Genomic DNA, 16,921 nt, shown 5'->3' on the forward strand with positions numbered 1-16,921 from the left:
CGCTCATCGACTCCCCGCCACTTAAAAACCCTTCGAATGTATCTTCATCAGTACCATAAGTATAACCCGGATCCTTTTCCTTTGTTGTTCTTCATCTGACACCTGCTCACGATTAGCCCTTTTCCCCCTACCGGTACTCATACTACTGCTTGCAAAATTACTTACTGTGATATCTCAGGCACCTTTGGCCCCTGACCCTGTGGCCATTGCTGACCAGGATGAAGAAGATTTTGGTTTTCTCCCACGGCAGCAAGATTCAACTCGTTTCCAGATGCCTTCTATTGACATTTCCGAGCCAGCGCCAATTAAGGATGCCCTTGAAACAGTGCCGGCTCTCTCAGATTCTCCTGACGGGTTAGTGTTTGATCGCAGGGCTTTTTTGAAAACAGAGAGATCGCAGAGACAAAGCTTGAGGAGAAGCGCCAGATTAGCGGAGCGTGGTGATTATGGCTAAGCTCAGTTCTCTTGGGAAAAATTAGGGAGTCAGGCACCTGGCTTGGGGGAGCTTATGAACTTCAATAAAAGTATTGCGCTAGAAACTTTCCTTTGCCGTGTCAACGTTACCTCTTTCTGAGAAGCATCATTGTCTCTAGCTCCTGAATTCCAAGCGGTCTGACGGTGCGCTTACTCCTGAGTAGACCGGGCGTCGGTCTACCTTCTTGCCCAAGTTTGGACTGCATTTCAGCTCCACCACATCCAGCTCGTGCCTTGCCTTGAAATCCTGCTTTTGGAAATTTACTCCAGAGAACTCATCTGTGCTACTTTGCTCCTTTTCCCCACTCAATACTCAAGCCGAGTTTGAGTGTGTTTCGGTTTCTGGACTTTGGACCTTAATATTGGACATAAGACTTTCACTTATTGGACTAATTTTGATCTTTCCTGAAAGGTCAATTGCTTGTTCAACTTTTCTGCTTATTTTCTTTTGGAACTTCATTTGCTTCAATAAAGATATTATATTGTTATTGGCCTCTGTGTTGGTTTTCAGTGCTCTCGCTGCCTAGGGGTGTAACACTTACTGGCTCAACTACAACATTGGCGTTTTGGGATTTGGTGAAGCACCTGAACTCTTGGGCAGAGAAGGAGGCCTTCACTCAACAGCAGGCATGGGAACACTCCAGGCCTCCCTCCAGGTATTTTGGACTTCAACTCCTATGGGCTGTTAGGAATTGTGGGAATTGAAGTCCAAAGCACCTGAAGTTTGCCCATGCCTGCTCTGCAGTGTAGTTCGGAGGTGTACCCTGGCACAGAAATGCAAGGGAGAGGCAGGAGCAAGGAGCAGTGCCCGCCGCCGAGGGACTCCCTCACCCCGTTCGTGCATGATCCAGACAGAGCAGGAGCGGGCTCAGTCTGCCACAGGAGCCATCCAGAGCAACGGAGGATGCGAGAGGGAGTCCCTTGCGGAGGGATGCCGCCGAATGAATCTGAGGGGCTCTGGAGCCGGTTCAGAGTGAGCGAGGAGAAGGAGGAGGAAGAGGAGGAGGCTGCTCGCCAAAGCAAGTCAGGCGAGGCGGGACAGGGGCGGAGCTAGGCGGGTCCCACTCTCTCCAAAAGTGTCCCATCCCAAGGAAATCCAAAGGTGGGAGGGAAGGTAGAAAGGGGAGGGAGGAGGAGACACAAGCAAGTGCAACAGACACACACAAGGTCTTGCGGAGATCTGGGGATCTTCCGCGATCCCTCCACTCGTTCCTGGCGGAAGAAGAGTTCAAGCAGTCTCTGCAGTAGCAAGGGAAGGATTTTGCCTGTTGTTATTTTCCCTCCTCGATCTCCAAAAGTCTCCAAAGGGAGAGGAGACGGAGACACACACACACACACACACTCTTGCCTGGGAGATTGGGAGGGAGATCTCCCACGATCCCTCCACTCCTTTGTGGGGGGAGGAGGGTTCAGAGGAGGATGGCTGCAAGCAGAGGTTTCGTGAGCGACCCTGGGAGGAGAAGGCGGGAGCGCCTCAACCCAGGCAATTGCCTGACTTGGCTCGCCACCCCCCTGGATCACTCCAGGGAATCACTGATTTAAACAATCGAAGACAGAAGAGACTCAGAATTCTCAACACGCCTTTTCTTCAGGATAAACTAGATTAATTCTGACTTAGTTTTTCAGAAACACCATGTGTCTTTGGAGGTTGAATACGCACATCTGTAATAGATTTTCTATTATTTATATGTTATAGATAGGAAAAGAAAGCCTCACATAACCAGTATGCATGAATGGATAGAAAACAATGTATCAGTTATGCTTTATTAGGTATTTCTTAAAAGAAAACCCATTCCCACATACATAGAATTACATGGCACACAGGGCTGTTACTCATTATCAAACCCACTTCTCATCAAACTTCTCAATTAAATGTCTTTTTAATCCTGATTATACATGACAGGAAATATTTGCAATAATAAAAATACATGAATGGATGAAAAATCCAGAAATATCTTTCCTTTAGCTCTCAAAATATTATCAGTTATGCTTAATGAGATATTTCATCAAAGAAAATCAATCAGGCTTTTTAATTCAGTGTTTCTATGACAAGGATTCATGCCCCCTCTGATGTAAAACAAGGGATGCTGCCTTTAACTCATTTTTATCTTGTGGGTTGACAATTTAAAAAGAAGGCTTGTATTTCAACTGCAGATCTTTCCACACTCTGGTTTGTTTCCACTGTGTGATTTCCTTGATGACAACTAAAGCCGTGGTTGTGACTGAAGTTCTCTCCACACACTGTGCATTTAAATGGGCTTTACTTCTGTGTGAGTTGCCTGATGACGAATAAGGCTTCTCTTTTCACTGAAGCTCTTTTCACACTGCATGCATTTAAATGGCTTCTCTCCTGTGTGAGTTGCCTGATGACGTATACGGCTGCTCTGTTGACTGAAGCTCTTTCCACACTGCAAGCATTTAAATGGCTTCTCTCCTGTGTGAGTTGCCTGATGACTAATAAGGCTTCCCTTTTGGCTAAAGCTTTTTTCACACAGCAAGCATTTGAATGGCTTTACTCCTGTGTGAGTTACCTGATGACTAATAAGGTGGTGCTTGTGACTGAAGCACTTTTCACACTGCAAGCATTTGAATGGCTTTACTCCTGTGTGAGTTACCTGATGACTAATAAGGTGGTGCTTGTGACTGAAGCACTTTTCACACTGCAAGCATTTGAATGGCTTTACTCCTGTGTGAGTTGCCTGATGACTAATAAGGTTTCCCTTTTGACTGAAGCTCTTTTCACACACTGAGCATTTAAATGGCTTCTCTCGTGTGTGAGTTGCATGATGACGAATAAGGTTTCCCTTATGACTAAAGCTCTTTTCACACTGCAAGCATTTAAATGGTTTTACTCCTGTGTGAGTTGCCTGATGACAAATAAGGCTTCCCTTTTGGCTAAAGCTTTTTTCACACAGCAAGCATTTGAATGGCTTTACTCCTGTGTGAGTTACCTGATGACTAATAAGGTGGTGCTTGTGACTGAAGCACTTTTCACACTGCAAGCATTTGAATGGCTTTACTCCTGTGTGAGTTACCTGATGACTAATAAGGTGGTGCTTGTGACTGAAGCACTTTTCACACTGCAAGCATTTGAATGGCTTTACTCCTGTGTGAGTTGCCTGATGACTAATAAGGTTTCCCTTTTGACTGAAGCTCTTTTCACACACTGAGCATTTAAATGGCTTCTCTCGTATGTGAGTTGCATGATGACGAATAAGGCTTCCCTTATGACTAAAGCTCTTTTCACACTGCAAGCATTTAAATGGTTTTACTCCTGTGTGAGTTGCCTGATGACAAATAAGGATGTGTTTTTGACTGAAGCTCTTTTCACACTGCAGGCATTTAAATGGCTTCATTCCTGTGTGAGTTGCCTGATGACTAATAAAGTTTCTCTTTTGACTAAAGCTCTTTCCACATTCTGAGCACTTGAATGGCTTTTCTCCTGTATGAATTGCTACTTGGTGACCAACAAGGCCTCCCTTATGACTGAAGCTCTTTCCGCACTGAGAGCATTTAAATGTCTTTACTCTTGTGTGAATTGCCTGATGGCAAACAAGGTCTGATTTCTGACTCTTTCCACACTCTGTGCATCTGAATGGTGTCGCTCCTGTGTGAGTTGTCTGATGGCCAAGAAGATGTGAGTTCCGACTGAAGGTCTTTCCACACTCTGGACATTTAAATGGGATCTTTCTTGTGTGAGTTGACTGATGATGAACAAGGTCTGATTTCTGACTGAAGCTCTTTCCACACTCTCGGCATTTAAACAGTCTCTCTCCTGTGTGAGTTTTTTTATGGCAAACGAGGTCTGATTTCTGACTGAAGCTCTTTTCACACTCTGGGCATCTGAATGATGTCTCTCTTGTGTGAGTTCTGTGATGATAAACAAGGCCAAACTTGCTATAGAAACGTTTTCCACATTCCAAACATTCAAATGGTGTATCCGCTATTTACATGGTTTGAGAAGAAGCGAAGTGTGACCATGTGTAGAAAAGAAAAGCTTATATTAAAGTTAAAAAGTATACAAATAACAAAATGCATTCAGTTGAGATAGTCCTTTCCCACAATCCTTTACAACACTAGCTGTTAAGAAATCTGCCTGATGCCACAAAGGTGGTAGTAGTAGTAGTAGTAGTAGTAATAATAATAATAATAATAATAATAATAATAATAATAATAATAAAACTTTATATCTAGACCACCCTTTCTCCCCAGAGGGACTCAGGCTGGTTAACATACATATAAGCGGCAAACATTCAATGCCACAATTTCATCGCTAATATCAAAAATATAAAATGAAAATAACATATACATTATATTAAAAATTCCACATTAGAAAAAACAATAAATTTGAACATAACAGTCAGTAAAAACATTATTGCACAGAGTGAGCGCATACTTGGACGTATTTAAATGACTAAGTTGCTTAAAATGTTCAGTCTTTGATCTAGTTTCACGTAGACCATAGCTGCTATGGGGTGGCAGTTATGTTAAGGTAGGTGAACTTATGGCATCAGGCAGCAGAACAAATACCAGCATTCAGGTTAGAAGCCAGAATGAAGTTGCCATTTTAAAAAGGACTGAATGAAGACACACAAAACTGGAGATTGACATTCTGTTTCTGTTTTGGCACTTGTTATATTATTGATTAAATGTTATTTCTCCCATTTTAACCCCGAGTCTTTTTTTAAACCACCCAGCTACTGCTGAATTAGTAGAGGAACAAGGCAAGATCTATTTTATATCGTCAGCCTCAAAAGTGTTGACTGGTATTTATTGTATTAATTTTTATGTATGGAAAAACAATATATATGCAAGTCAGAGTGTGTATGAATGAACTAGAAAGGCTCCACAATAGCTTGAGAGACTTGGCTCAAACCCTTCATGGACTAACTTAAAATACTGGATAGATTTAAAATAAAAGTCCACTCATCTTGGACCAAAGATCAAAATAAGTGGATATATAGTGGGAAAAAGGGGGGGTGTGCATGCAGATTCACTTCTCTTCAATGCCTGGAGCTTTCAACCCCGGTCTCTCCTGGGGGTTGCACACAGCAGAAACGGGAGTGAACCTGACTAACTGTCTGATTTCTCACTGCAGAGGTGAAGGGGCCAAACTGAGGCCATCCTACTTTGGACATAAGCATGGGATATTGCACCACACTGGAAAAGATAATAATGTTCTGCAAAGTGGAAAGAAGGAGGGAAAGAGAAAGGTTGAATTACAGTGGTTTGAGCCACCCAAGGAAACTTGTTTATGCAACAGACTGCTTTGGTAACCTTGATTGATGGCCTACAGAGGGACAAAGACAGATGTGGAGGATGTGTCCCTATTTATTCCAATGAGCATTTCAGCAGGTCTTAATACCAGCAACAATGGTATCCTTCCTCTGTAGATGGGAATTGGAGACATTTTACAGTGGCTCTGTTCCTTCCGGGAGAGGCAAACCCAGAAAGTGCTGATGGGGTTGCCTGTTCGATCCCTTACCCATTGCCTGTGGGATCCCCGGGCATCTGTCTTGTCCCCTCTGTAATTAACAGATACGGGATAGCTCATCCAGAGTTTTGGAGTGTGGTGCCTCTATATGCAGATGACACCAAGCTCTACTCCTCCTTTCCAACTAAACCAATGTCTCTCACCCGTAATGGGCCGGAGGGGGCAAACTGGAACTTAATCCAGAACAGATAGAGGTGCTACAGGTCGGTCAGAAGGCAGATAAGGGAACAGGGATTCAGCCTGTGATGGATGGGGTTACATTACCACTGAAGACACGGTTCCGCAGTTTGGGGGATACTCCTTGGACTGGAAATGGAATTTGAAGTCCCAGGTTTCATGCATGGCCAGGAGTGCCTTGTACATTGCACATTTTTGCACCTACTGCAGCTGTTCCTTGAGAGGCCAAACCTGCCCATGGTGTTACATGTCTGTTCTCTCCCATCTGGAATATTATAATACACTCTACCTGGGGCAGCCTTTGAAGATTTTAAAAACCTTTGGCTGTCCAAAGAATTGCAGTCAGACTGTTAACTAGGGCTGGTTACAGAGAGCACATAAGTCATTATTGGGTTTTATATTGGAATACATTTGTACCAAGTTCAGAAATTCCAGTTGTTTCAAAATACGGCAGCCTCTTTGGTTGCAAGAACATCCAGGAGTGAACATATTACACATATCCTAAAGTTGCTCCACTGGCTACCAATTCGATTCCAGGCAAAGTACAAAGTGTTGGTTTTGACCTTTACAGTCCTATATGATTTGGGTCCAGTTTATCTACAGGTATGCCTTCTCCCATACAATCAGCCCCAATCTGCTCCAGACTGCCAGAACCCGACTGTCAACCGCCATCCAGAGGGCCTGTTCATCAGCAACCCCAAGACTGTGGAATTACCTGCCATTAGAGTTCCAACAGCTAGATCAGCTGTTTGAATTTAAGACACAAGTGAAGACCTATCTCTTCCAGAAGGCCTTCCCAGTCAGTTCTAATGATGAATTTCAAACTTCAACTATACATTAAACATTTGTATTGTTTATATTAATATTTTAAAATATGTGTATTTTACGGAGTGCTTTTAAATGATGATTATGTGTTTTAACAATGCTATATGCATTGTTAAATGCAAGCTGTGAGGAGAGGTGGGTAAGGAATAAAATTACTATTATTTGCTGCCACGGCTCCATTGGCTGCCCATCTGTTTCCACACAATTCAAATAGCTGGTTATGACCTATAAAGACCTAATGTCTCAGGTTCAGCCTGTGTGATTGATTGTATCTCCTTATACAAACATACGTGGGCGCTACAATCCCCAAGAGAAGCCCTTCTCTTACTCTCACCACCATGACAAGCATGGTTGGTGGATGGAAAATAACCACTGCCTAGAATTCATCTAATGTGGCAACTCCACCCAAGTGCCAATTGTCTTCTTTGGCTGGCCCCTATATGGATATGGAATGAGCTTGTTTTCTATGGCTTCAGAGGAAGAGACCTGAAACACTGGATAATGTTGAGAACTTGTAAACTGACTTGGTTAACTACAAGCATAATGGAGCTTTACCCAGGGATGACACAATCCCTAAATTCTCCTCCATGACTTGCTGGTGCAAGGCTTTTTGGCTTGGATCCAAGAGGGCCCACTCCTCCTCTGAGAAATCCACAGACACATCTTCAAAAGTCACCTGAAGACAAAAAAATGTTATTTGTGAGGAGAAAATGCCAACTAAGTAAGAAAAAAACAAGCCATTTTTGATTTATATTTTTGAATCAGTCATTCATAGAAATCATCTTGGATTGAAGGAATGTAGAAGAGAGACGTTTATTTAGAGACAGGGCAATAGTCAAGGGACAAGGAGACTCGTCTTCCCCTCCCCTCCAGGGATCCTGCTGCCTACCTGATCTGGTCCCACAGAATCACTTCTTAGAAGAGAATCATGGAAAGTTGTGCTACTATCAATTCCCCATGTTTCACTGCCTGTAAAAGAGAGGAAAGACATCAGGGAGGGTGAGATCAGTCCCTTTTCCAGGCTGCTCCACAGTTCCTTCCCTCAGAAGCCTGCCACTATCTCCTTGCCCCGTGACCCTTTTTAAAACTCCCTCTTTGGATTTGGGTCCCAGGTCTTGGGACTATTTTGGACTAATGTGGACTATTTTGTTGGATGGCGGTATTGTGAAGTAATCCCAGGAAATGTAGGGAGTTAGCGGTATTAGTTTCTGTATTTGTGCCAATGTAGCCAAGAGCATATTCACCACCATAAACATTCAGAGAGAAGCAAAGGAATCAAGTAACTTTGAAAGTGGCACAAATAAGTATTGTAGGGAAATGTCTCCTATCAGCAACATTTTTAAGCTCCCAGGCTCCCCAGTTCTTTCCAATTCACACAGCTCAGACATTTCAGGTCTACTCAAGAGGTGAGCAAGCAAGAAGGACCACCACCATCCCTTACCAACTGTCAAATATGCTCCATTTCCAGTCTGGACAACGCACATGGTGTCTGAATGAGACTTTTCCACCTGACTGGTCTCATCTGCAAATGATTCCTGCACTTGGACAAGCAGCACAGATCAACAAGAAAAGGTAAGATTAGAAAAGGAGGGAGGACTCTCTTTCTGCAACCTGTTCCAAACCGTTTGGATTATGGTTGGGACCCAAGACCGGTTTTCTTCATTCTGTCTTTCCTTGATTTTGGTGGGGGAATTCTGCCTTCCTTTGGGCACTGCACTCTGCTTCAGGACTCAATCTGAAGAGAATGGGCTACTGCTGAGATGAAAGAACTACTTTACGTAATCCTGGGGTTGTCATTTGGGGATACCCTAGAAGGGATTTCGGGCTGAGTAACCTAAGTCTGTATATCTCTGCTTTCAGGTCCCTGTTGAGCTATCTCTACCTCTGAATAACATACAGTTTCTTAGGGAAAGAATATTCAGAAATGGCTCTGAAATCCAGATGTTTCCTCTGAAATACACACCACTGGAATTCTGAATACATTCCTTTTACTCTTAAAAGTTTACCGTCCTATAACTTCCGATCATCACCCCTGGCTACAACCACCCTGGGGAATGGAGGTGACTGCCCCCCTCTTCACCGTGGGAGCCCTTGGGGGATGCAAAGGGGGCAGTTGTGGCACTCCACGTCTCTTTTCCAGGATGAAGACACCTGGGTCCTAATGATTCTCTGAACTTGTTTCACCTTAAAGTTAGCTTTCCAAAATGGAATCCTTCAAAACAATTATTCTTGGTTCCTTGAAACAACAAGATGAACCTCTCTCTCTGTGTGTCTCTTACCTGGAGCTTCTCCCTCTTCCTCTCCTCTTTCTGACTCAGGAGGAATCCTTCAGCCAAAGCCACGGCCTGGGAACTGGTCTCTGCCCCACATTCCCTCACCCAGAGCTCCATCTCCACAGGAAGGACGGCCAGGAACTGATCCAGGATCACCAGGTCCAGCATCTCCGCTTTGGAGTGTTGCTCCGGCTTCAGCCACAGGCGGCAGAGAGAGTGGAGGCGGCTGCACACCTTCCGGGGCCCCAAGGCCTCCTCATAGCGGAAATGCCGGAAGTGCTGGCACCGAAGGTCTGAATGGAAGTGATTGCTCTCCTGGTCTTTCCCCCAAAAGTCCTTCCAGAATGTTCTATTGTTCTCTGCCTCAACAGAAGGAAATATTTTTAATTGGGTGGCAGCTGGCTCTTGCCCTTCCATTTTGGTTCTGTGCTTCTAGGCTGCTGCCAAAATGGATGAAGATGTGTCCACCTCTTCCCTCAAATGACTTTCAAAGTGTGAGGCCTGGGAGAACTGGTGGAGCCTGCAAAGAAAAGGAGAGGAATGAGCTCACATAAATATCCTTGAGCAAGGACAATGTTTTGTCATGCATGTTGAATTGCTAGCTGCCTTCTGGATGTGAAGGGAATAGATTCAGGAGGGATCCTCTCCTTCCCAAAGACCAAAACCATCACCCGGGTCTTGTCCATTACTTGGTCCGTTTCCAGGCAGGTCCTCGGGGGGGGGGGGGGGGCGCTTGGGCTGTGGGTGGCCCTTCCTTCCTTCCTTCCTTCCTTCCTTCCTTCCTTCCTTCCTTCCTTCCTTCCTTCCTTCCTTCCTTCCTTCCTTCCTTCCTTCCGGCTTCCCCTCTAGGAACTCCTCCTTCTCCAACCTCCCTCTTTCTCCCATTGTCTTACCTCTAGGTGTTTTCGACTTCACCTCCCACAATAACTTCCTGGAGCCAGAAGCCTGTTAGGAATTGTGGGAGTTGAAGTCCAAAACACCTGGAGGGAAGGCCAAAGTGTTCCCATGCCTGGGCTAGCCTGTTTCCACTATTTTCCTCATAATCAACCAAATGTATCCTGCTAATTTTCCCTTCACTGGAGTTCCTCTATTTTGAAGCAGATGAAAGCCTCAGCGGGACCTAGCAACTGTACCCCAAACTTTATCAAACTAAACCCTTCAATAAATGCATTCAATGATACTTTGGGGTATACTGTATTAATATTGTATCAGGTCAGAATCAAATGTATTGTGAAGGCACTTGTTCCCCAGGGATGATAACCCAATATAGACTAAAGAGGAAAATGAAACAAGAAAAGAAACAATAAGTGATGTTTATAAATTATTGCTAGAAGATAAACAGAAACAAGATCACCTTAGAAAATTATAGGGAAAAAATTGAATAAACAAGAATGGAAAAGAATATGGAATTTTTGTATTTAAAAAAAAATAAGTCTATAAGAATTAAGGGAAATTATTATAAAGGAATATGGAGGTGGTATTTAATGCATTAGATTAAATCAGATAGACAAGAAATACTCTAACCAATGTTGGAGAGGTTGCCAGGAAGCAGGTCCATACATTCCTATGCGGTGGTCATGTAAATTTATTTTTAAAAATTAGAAGACAATACTTAAAGAAATAAGGGCAATAATATAAATAAAATTAAAAATGCACCAGAACAATGATTTTATAAGCTACTAGCTGTGCCCGGCCACGCGTTGCTGTGGCGAAGTTTGGTGGTATGGGAAATAAAGTATTTAGGAATTGGTGGTAGTTAAGGTAAAGGGTAAAGGTTTACCCTTTACCTTGAGTCCCCTGATGGGTAAGAAGGGCAGGGTAGAAGTGATGTAATAAATAAATAAATAAATAAATAAATAAATAAATAAATGTTTTACCTTACATTAAGTCCATTATAAATGGGTTATATAGCTGTGTGGAAGGGCCTTGAGTCTACACTGCCATATAATCCAGTTAAAATCAGATAATCTGTATTTTATAGGCAGTGTGGAAGAGGCCTAAGTGAGGCCTAACTCTGCCTGTCCCCTGGGTTGAATGGATTGCTAGGAGACCAAGTGGGTGGAGCTTAGCCTTCTAACTGACAGCAATTGGATAAAAACAATTATTCCTCTTCCTCTAATTAGGACTTTATTTTTTTCTTTTTGTTGTATGAACATAGAGGCATGGATGAGGGGTTGTGCTACCAAGTTTAGGTTTTCTGGGATGTGTAGTTTTGTTGTTTTGTCCTAGGCCGAAATTTCATTACCCTTTTATATATATAGATATTAAGACATCAATAATTTTTGTCTTGTTTAAATATAATGTACCATAATTTTTAAAAAGGAGGACCTAGAAACTGTATCCCAAACTTTATCAGCCTTCAAGCCTCCACTGGTAATTTGTTTGTATATAATAATAATAATAATAATAATAATAATAAAAAAACTTTATTTATACCCTGCCACCATCTCCCCAATGGGGACTCGGGGCGGCTTACATGGGGCCACGCCCAAAACAATGTAATGTAAACAGCATATAAAAGAACAGCACAACACAATACAATAAACAATACAGTAAATAATATCCATTACAAAATAAAACAAGGAGACAATAAAAACAAGGGCAGACCACATGAACATTAAGTAAAAACTCGGGGTGAGAAAGACATAAAAATAAAAACCAAAAATAAAGACCAGCGAACAGGGTCATAAGGGAGTGGGGTATTCTGGAGGATAGATATTAGGGGGAGCAACGGAAAAGAAATATAAAATGGTTACTCTCCAAAAGCGCAGTGAAAGAGCCATGTTTTCAAGTCTTTCTTGAAGGCTGCTAGTGTGGGGGCTTGCCTAATCTCCGCGGGCAGAGAATTCCACAATCGGGGGGCCACAGCAGAAAAGGCCCTCTCCCTTGTTCCACAAGGCGGGTCTGGAATTTCGGGAGTGGGGACAGGAGAGCTTCCCCTGATGAGCGATTCTGATTCTGTTTGCTGGAGTTCTCCTGTCGCATCATTACTATGTGCCAGGAGAGCTCCGGCACCACTCTAATGGAGGCTGGGTAAGTTATTTTAGTTTTAAAAGGGGGGCTGGAGAGTTTGAGGGAAAGGCTTGGTATCCTCGCTGTTTTATGGACTAACTTAACCCGGAAGAACACGGGAATATTGTCCAGACCTTTTGAGGGAACAGTCCAGAAAGCAAGTAGTGGCTTTGTCCCACATCTTCCACGAAGGCGCAGAATAAACCCACTAACAAATTAATTCTTGACAAACCAAAGTTTTCCTGGTTTCTGGTGAATTAATTCGTTTTTCTGTGCGACTTCATCTGAACATCCCGCTTTAAAGTGTGGGAACTCCCGCTTTAAAACGGCTGTCTGGATGTGCCCAAGGTTATCAGTCTAACAAATGGAAACCAAATTGCTTTGCATAAGTACATGTGATTATATACCACTGAAAAGAAGATTTTAACTCAAACAAGTTTTTGGCTCTTCTCTGGAAGATCATACTTTTACAAAAAGTTATGATTTTTCAAATGGTTGTGAATATCATTTTTCTCCAAAAGGTTATGGAGATTCTGGTTTTCCAAAAGGTTATGATCTCTAAAATCTCCTGTGTGGATCCTCTGATGGGAACGTAGACTGTCATTCCAACTGAAACCCTTTACACATTATATGCATTTATAGGACTTCTCCCCTGTGTGTGTCCTTTGATGGGAATGTAGACTGCCACTCTGACTGAAGCTTTCTCCACATTCCATGCATTTATATGGTTTCTCCCGTGTGGGTCCTTTGATGGAAACGCTGCCTGTTACTATGATTGAGGCTTTCTCCACATTCCACACATTTACATGGCTTCTCTCCTACGTGGCTCCCTTGATGGGAATGCAGATTGTTGCTGAGACTGAAGTTCTTTCCATATTCTTGGCCAGGGGTCCCCAAACTAAGGCCCAGGGGCCGGATGCGGCCCTCCAAGGTCATTTACCTGGCCCTGCCCTCATTTATAATATAGTATTTTTATATTAGTTTTAATAATATAATATATTGTATTATACATATGATATTGATAATAATATTATCATTTTATACAATATAATACTAATAATAATACCATATAATAATATTAATTATATGTTATATATTACATATATTACAGTATAGGGGTATAGTTCAATATAGTAAAATATAATACTAATATTGTGCTATGCTAATAATATAATATATTGTATGTACATACAGCTGCTCTGAGTTCCCTTCGGGGTGAGAAGGGTGGGATATAAATGTAGTAAATAAATGTAGTAAATGAATAAATAAATAACTTTGGACTTAGACACACAACAACAACAACAACAATCCTAATAAACCTGACTATCTCATTGGCAAGAATGGCCCACAGGCCCACACTTCCTATTGAAATCCTGATAGGTTTATGTTGGTTAAAATTATTTTCATTTTTAAATATTGTATTGGTCTTTCATTGTTATTGTTGTTTTGCACTACAAATAAGATATGTGCAGTGTCCATAGGAATTTGTTCGTTTTTTTTTTTTCAAATGATAATCCGGCCCCTCAACAGTCTGAAGGATTGTGGACCGGCCCTCTGCTTTAAAAGTTTGAGGACCTCTGTTCTAGGCATTTATATGGCTTCTCCCCTGTGTGGGTCCGTTCATGTACAGTAAGAGAACTTTTCCTACCAACATTTTCCCCACATTCCATATACTGATGAAACTTCTCCCTTGTGTGTGATTTTGATGACCGAAACCCCGGCTTTCAAATTAATTTGAACCCGCAGCGGAGAGTTCCGCGGATCCATCACAAAAAGGAACGGAGCGGGACCGCAGCAGACTATTATTAAAAGATTTTTTTTCCTTCACTTTCCCCTTCCCTGAACTATGTAACAAAATCCCCCAATAAAAGTAGCATTTATTTTAACAGTAACACTCTCTATTTGGTTATTTTGTGTCCTTCTCTGACTCCTTCCTTTTGCATGCGATCTCTCTCTCTCTCTCTCTCTCACTAACCCGTAAACCCTGGCGGAGGCTTCCCCGCCATAGATTAATACGGAGGACGATACAAATTGGCTCATATCTTTATCAAAATTACCCCTAGCACACTCATCTTTTAGTCCTAACCCTTTCTAAGGCCCCTGACTCAAGGACCACCAGCGGAACCGAAATTGGTCCAGTTCTCGGCACCTCAACAGCTGACTGTCAAACGGGACCGACTGCTCTTTTCAAGCCGGACTGCTCTCTTCCAGCCTTATCCCGGACTTTCCTCTCCCCGCGACCCGCGGAATGGATTTAGGAGATCCCTGGCCCCTTTCTGTGAACTGGGGATGGGGGGATCGCTCTCCCGCTGGGGAGACATAGTTTTCCAAGGACCCTCACCCTCTCTACAGCTGCCAGGGGGTGCCCGGACGGGCGCCCTCCACGTTTCATTCATACCTTCATAATTTTATGAAAGAGAAGAACACTCTTCCCCAGACCTATCCCTGAACTTATGAAATCTTATACTTCAAAAGACTGCAACCCACACGTGCCTCTTCCCCATGCCATCTCTACGAATTCTTTCCACCAACAGATGAACTCTTTTCCGTGAATTTTCATATTCTATGCACCTGGACACCCTCATGACCCACTGTTGTATGAATTTCTAATCGTTGGGCTAACTTCATGAATTGTGAAATCATGCTGCTAGAACTCCACTTCAATGACTTTCCATATTGGGTTCCCCAGATGTTGTAAACCTCGTTCTTATCAAATGTTTTCAATTGTTTATATCATCCATGATTCCCCTTTATGCAATGTAACCCACCTCTATGGATTCTCCCTTACTTCCTTGAAATCTATCTATCTGCCCATATGTATTTGTACTCTTTGGGATCCCCGGAAAATATGTGTTTTTCCCAGCTGGGTTTACGCTCCAACTTTATTTTATTTTTCATTTTATTTCATATAATTGTCAAATCATGAAATCAAATGGGAAATATTTTGACCCCAACATGAACCCCAGCTCCTATGACCCAGGTTTACCTTCCCCAAAACAAAAGGTTAATCCGCTGCCGCATAACCTAATCAGAATCAGATTGCATGGACAATATAGGGCTTGAGTCGCCGAATAAAAGGTGATTCGCCCTCAAGGCAAACATTGTCATATCTCCTCCAAAGGGAAAACCAGGACGTCTCAGGAAGACGCCCTGCTGAGCCCATTGCCACCCATCCTTACTCCCCCCCCCCGACACCTCAAGGCATATCTGAAATCAGTGTACATGACAGGAACCCCTGATGACTGTCATTAATCCCTTTAGAATTCGGCCGGGAAAGGGCTAATCCGATCCTTCCTGCTCAGTCACTTCATTGTTTCAATAGCTCCCGCCTTCTCCTCTCTGATTGGCCCGAGTGGGGACAAAAAGCGGCTCCCCATTGGGCCAGCAGAGCAAGGCGGGAAACGAAAGCCCGCCTCGTTCAACACTCTAGCCTATCCGCGATCAGATGGGCGGGGGAGCGGGGCGGGAAATTCAAGGGGCTGTCAGACTGAAACATTGTATAAATATGGCTTTATTTTGATTATATGGTGCGCTAGTAGACTGAATGATCGCTACTAGTGTCCTTTTCAGCTGAATCGCTCAATAAAGACTCCTTGGCGGATTTTCCTTCAACTTTGGCGGACCTTCTTCATTTCGGCTCCAGGTTGTATTGCGGCTCATATTCTCCTATTGGCTCCGCCAAGGTCCGTTCTCTCAGGACCGGATCGGCTCTCTCCTTAAGGGGCCCGATCCCCTAGAAACGCGGTCGACAACAATTTGGGTTTGGGAGGTAGAGGACTTGCCATTCTTTTACATTTATAATTCAAATACTGTGCCAGGTGTTCACAGATATTACCTACTGAACAGCACCGTGGTCTTGGCGCTGCTGTAGACTTCTGCTGGCTTTCTGCTGGCGCCGTTACCTTCCCGCCGGAGCGGTACCTATTGATCTATTGACATTTGCATGAGGGAGGGGCCGAGGAGGGGCAGAAAGCAGACCCTGCCGGACAAAGGCCTGGCGGCATCCCGGGTGGGTGGTGCGTGGAGGGAAGCGGGCAAGGGATCCAGAGGGAGAGGCAGGAGGTGGGCCGTGGCTGAAGGGGCCGGGAAAGCCCGTCTCTCCCTCGGGGCCAGGCCTGGGCACACTCACCGGCTGCGGGGCGAGAGGCTCCGGCCCTGAGGAGGGCGAGGCTGAGGGAGTCGGAGCCCCCAACACACCCACCGAGGGAGGGCCAGGCCTGGCCAAGATGGCGCCCGAGCCCAGGCTCCTCTCCTCCAAAAGGGAGCTGGGGAGGAAGTGCGTCACGGCCTCCTCCCCTCTGAGCACTTCCTGCCTCTCTGGGAAGCGGAGCCCCTCTCGCTCTACTTCCGCCTGGCCCAGAGGCGTGCCAAAGAAGGCGGGGCTCAGCGTTAAAAGAACCGCAAAGGGGGAGAGAGCCAGCCCGCCAAGACGCAGTAGGAGCCGCCTGCCTGCCTTCCTCCCCTTTCTTCTCTTCTTCACTCCCTCCCTTCTTCCCCTCTTCCTTCCCCCTTCTACTCTTCCCACCTCCCTCCTTCCTCAGCTCTTTAAGCCGCTCCTCATAGGGATTCATGGTTTCCAGACCTTTGATCGTTTGAGTCTCCCTCCTCTGGACACTTTCCAGCTTGTTAATACATTTCTTGAATTGTGGTGCCCAGAATTGCAGGG

The 16,921-nt window shown here is 44.0% G+C and overlaps 1 protein-coding gene across 1 annotated transcript; it reads right to left on the reverse strand.

Moving 5' to 3' along the window:
• Window positions 1–2,224: 2,224 nt before the first annotated feature.
• On the reverse strand, window positions 2,225–16,509 carry LOC100554576 (zinc finger and SCAN domain-containing protein 2-like). Its single transcript, XM_062969276.1, has 6 exons — window positions 16,385–16,509; window positions 9,250–9,763; window positions 8,412–8,505; window positions 7,860–7,939; window positions 7,504–7,646; window positions 2,225–3,375 (listed from the first exon to the last, which is right to left on the reverse strand). Exons 2-6 carry the CDS (start codon window positions 9,658–9,660, stop codon window positions 2,724–2,726), a joined length of 1,380 nt encoding a protein of 459 aa, XP_062825346.1. The 5' UTR covers window positions 9,661–9,763; window positions 16,385–16,509; the 3' UTR covers window positions 2,225–2,723.
• Window positions 16,510–16,921: the final 412 nt, after the last annotated feature.

This window comes from Anolis carolinensis, chromosome 2, assembly GCF_035594765.1.
Source record: "Anolis carolinensis isolate JA03-04 chromosome 2, rAnoCar3.1.pri, whole genome shotgun sequence".
Lineage (NCBI taxonomy): Eukaryota > Metazoa > Chordata > Lepidosauria > Squamata > Dactyloidae > Anolis > Anolis carolinensis.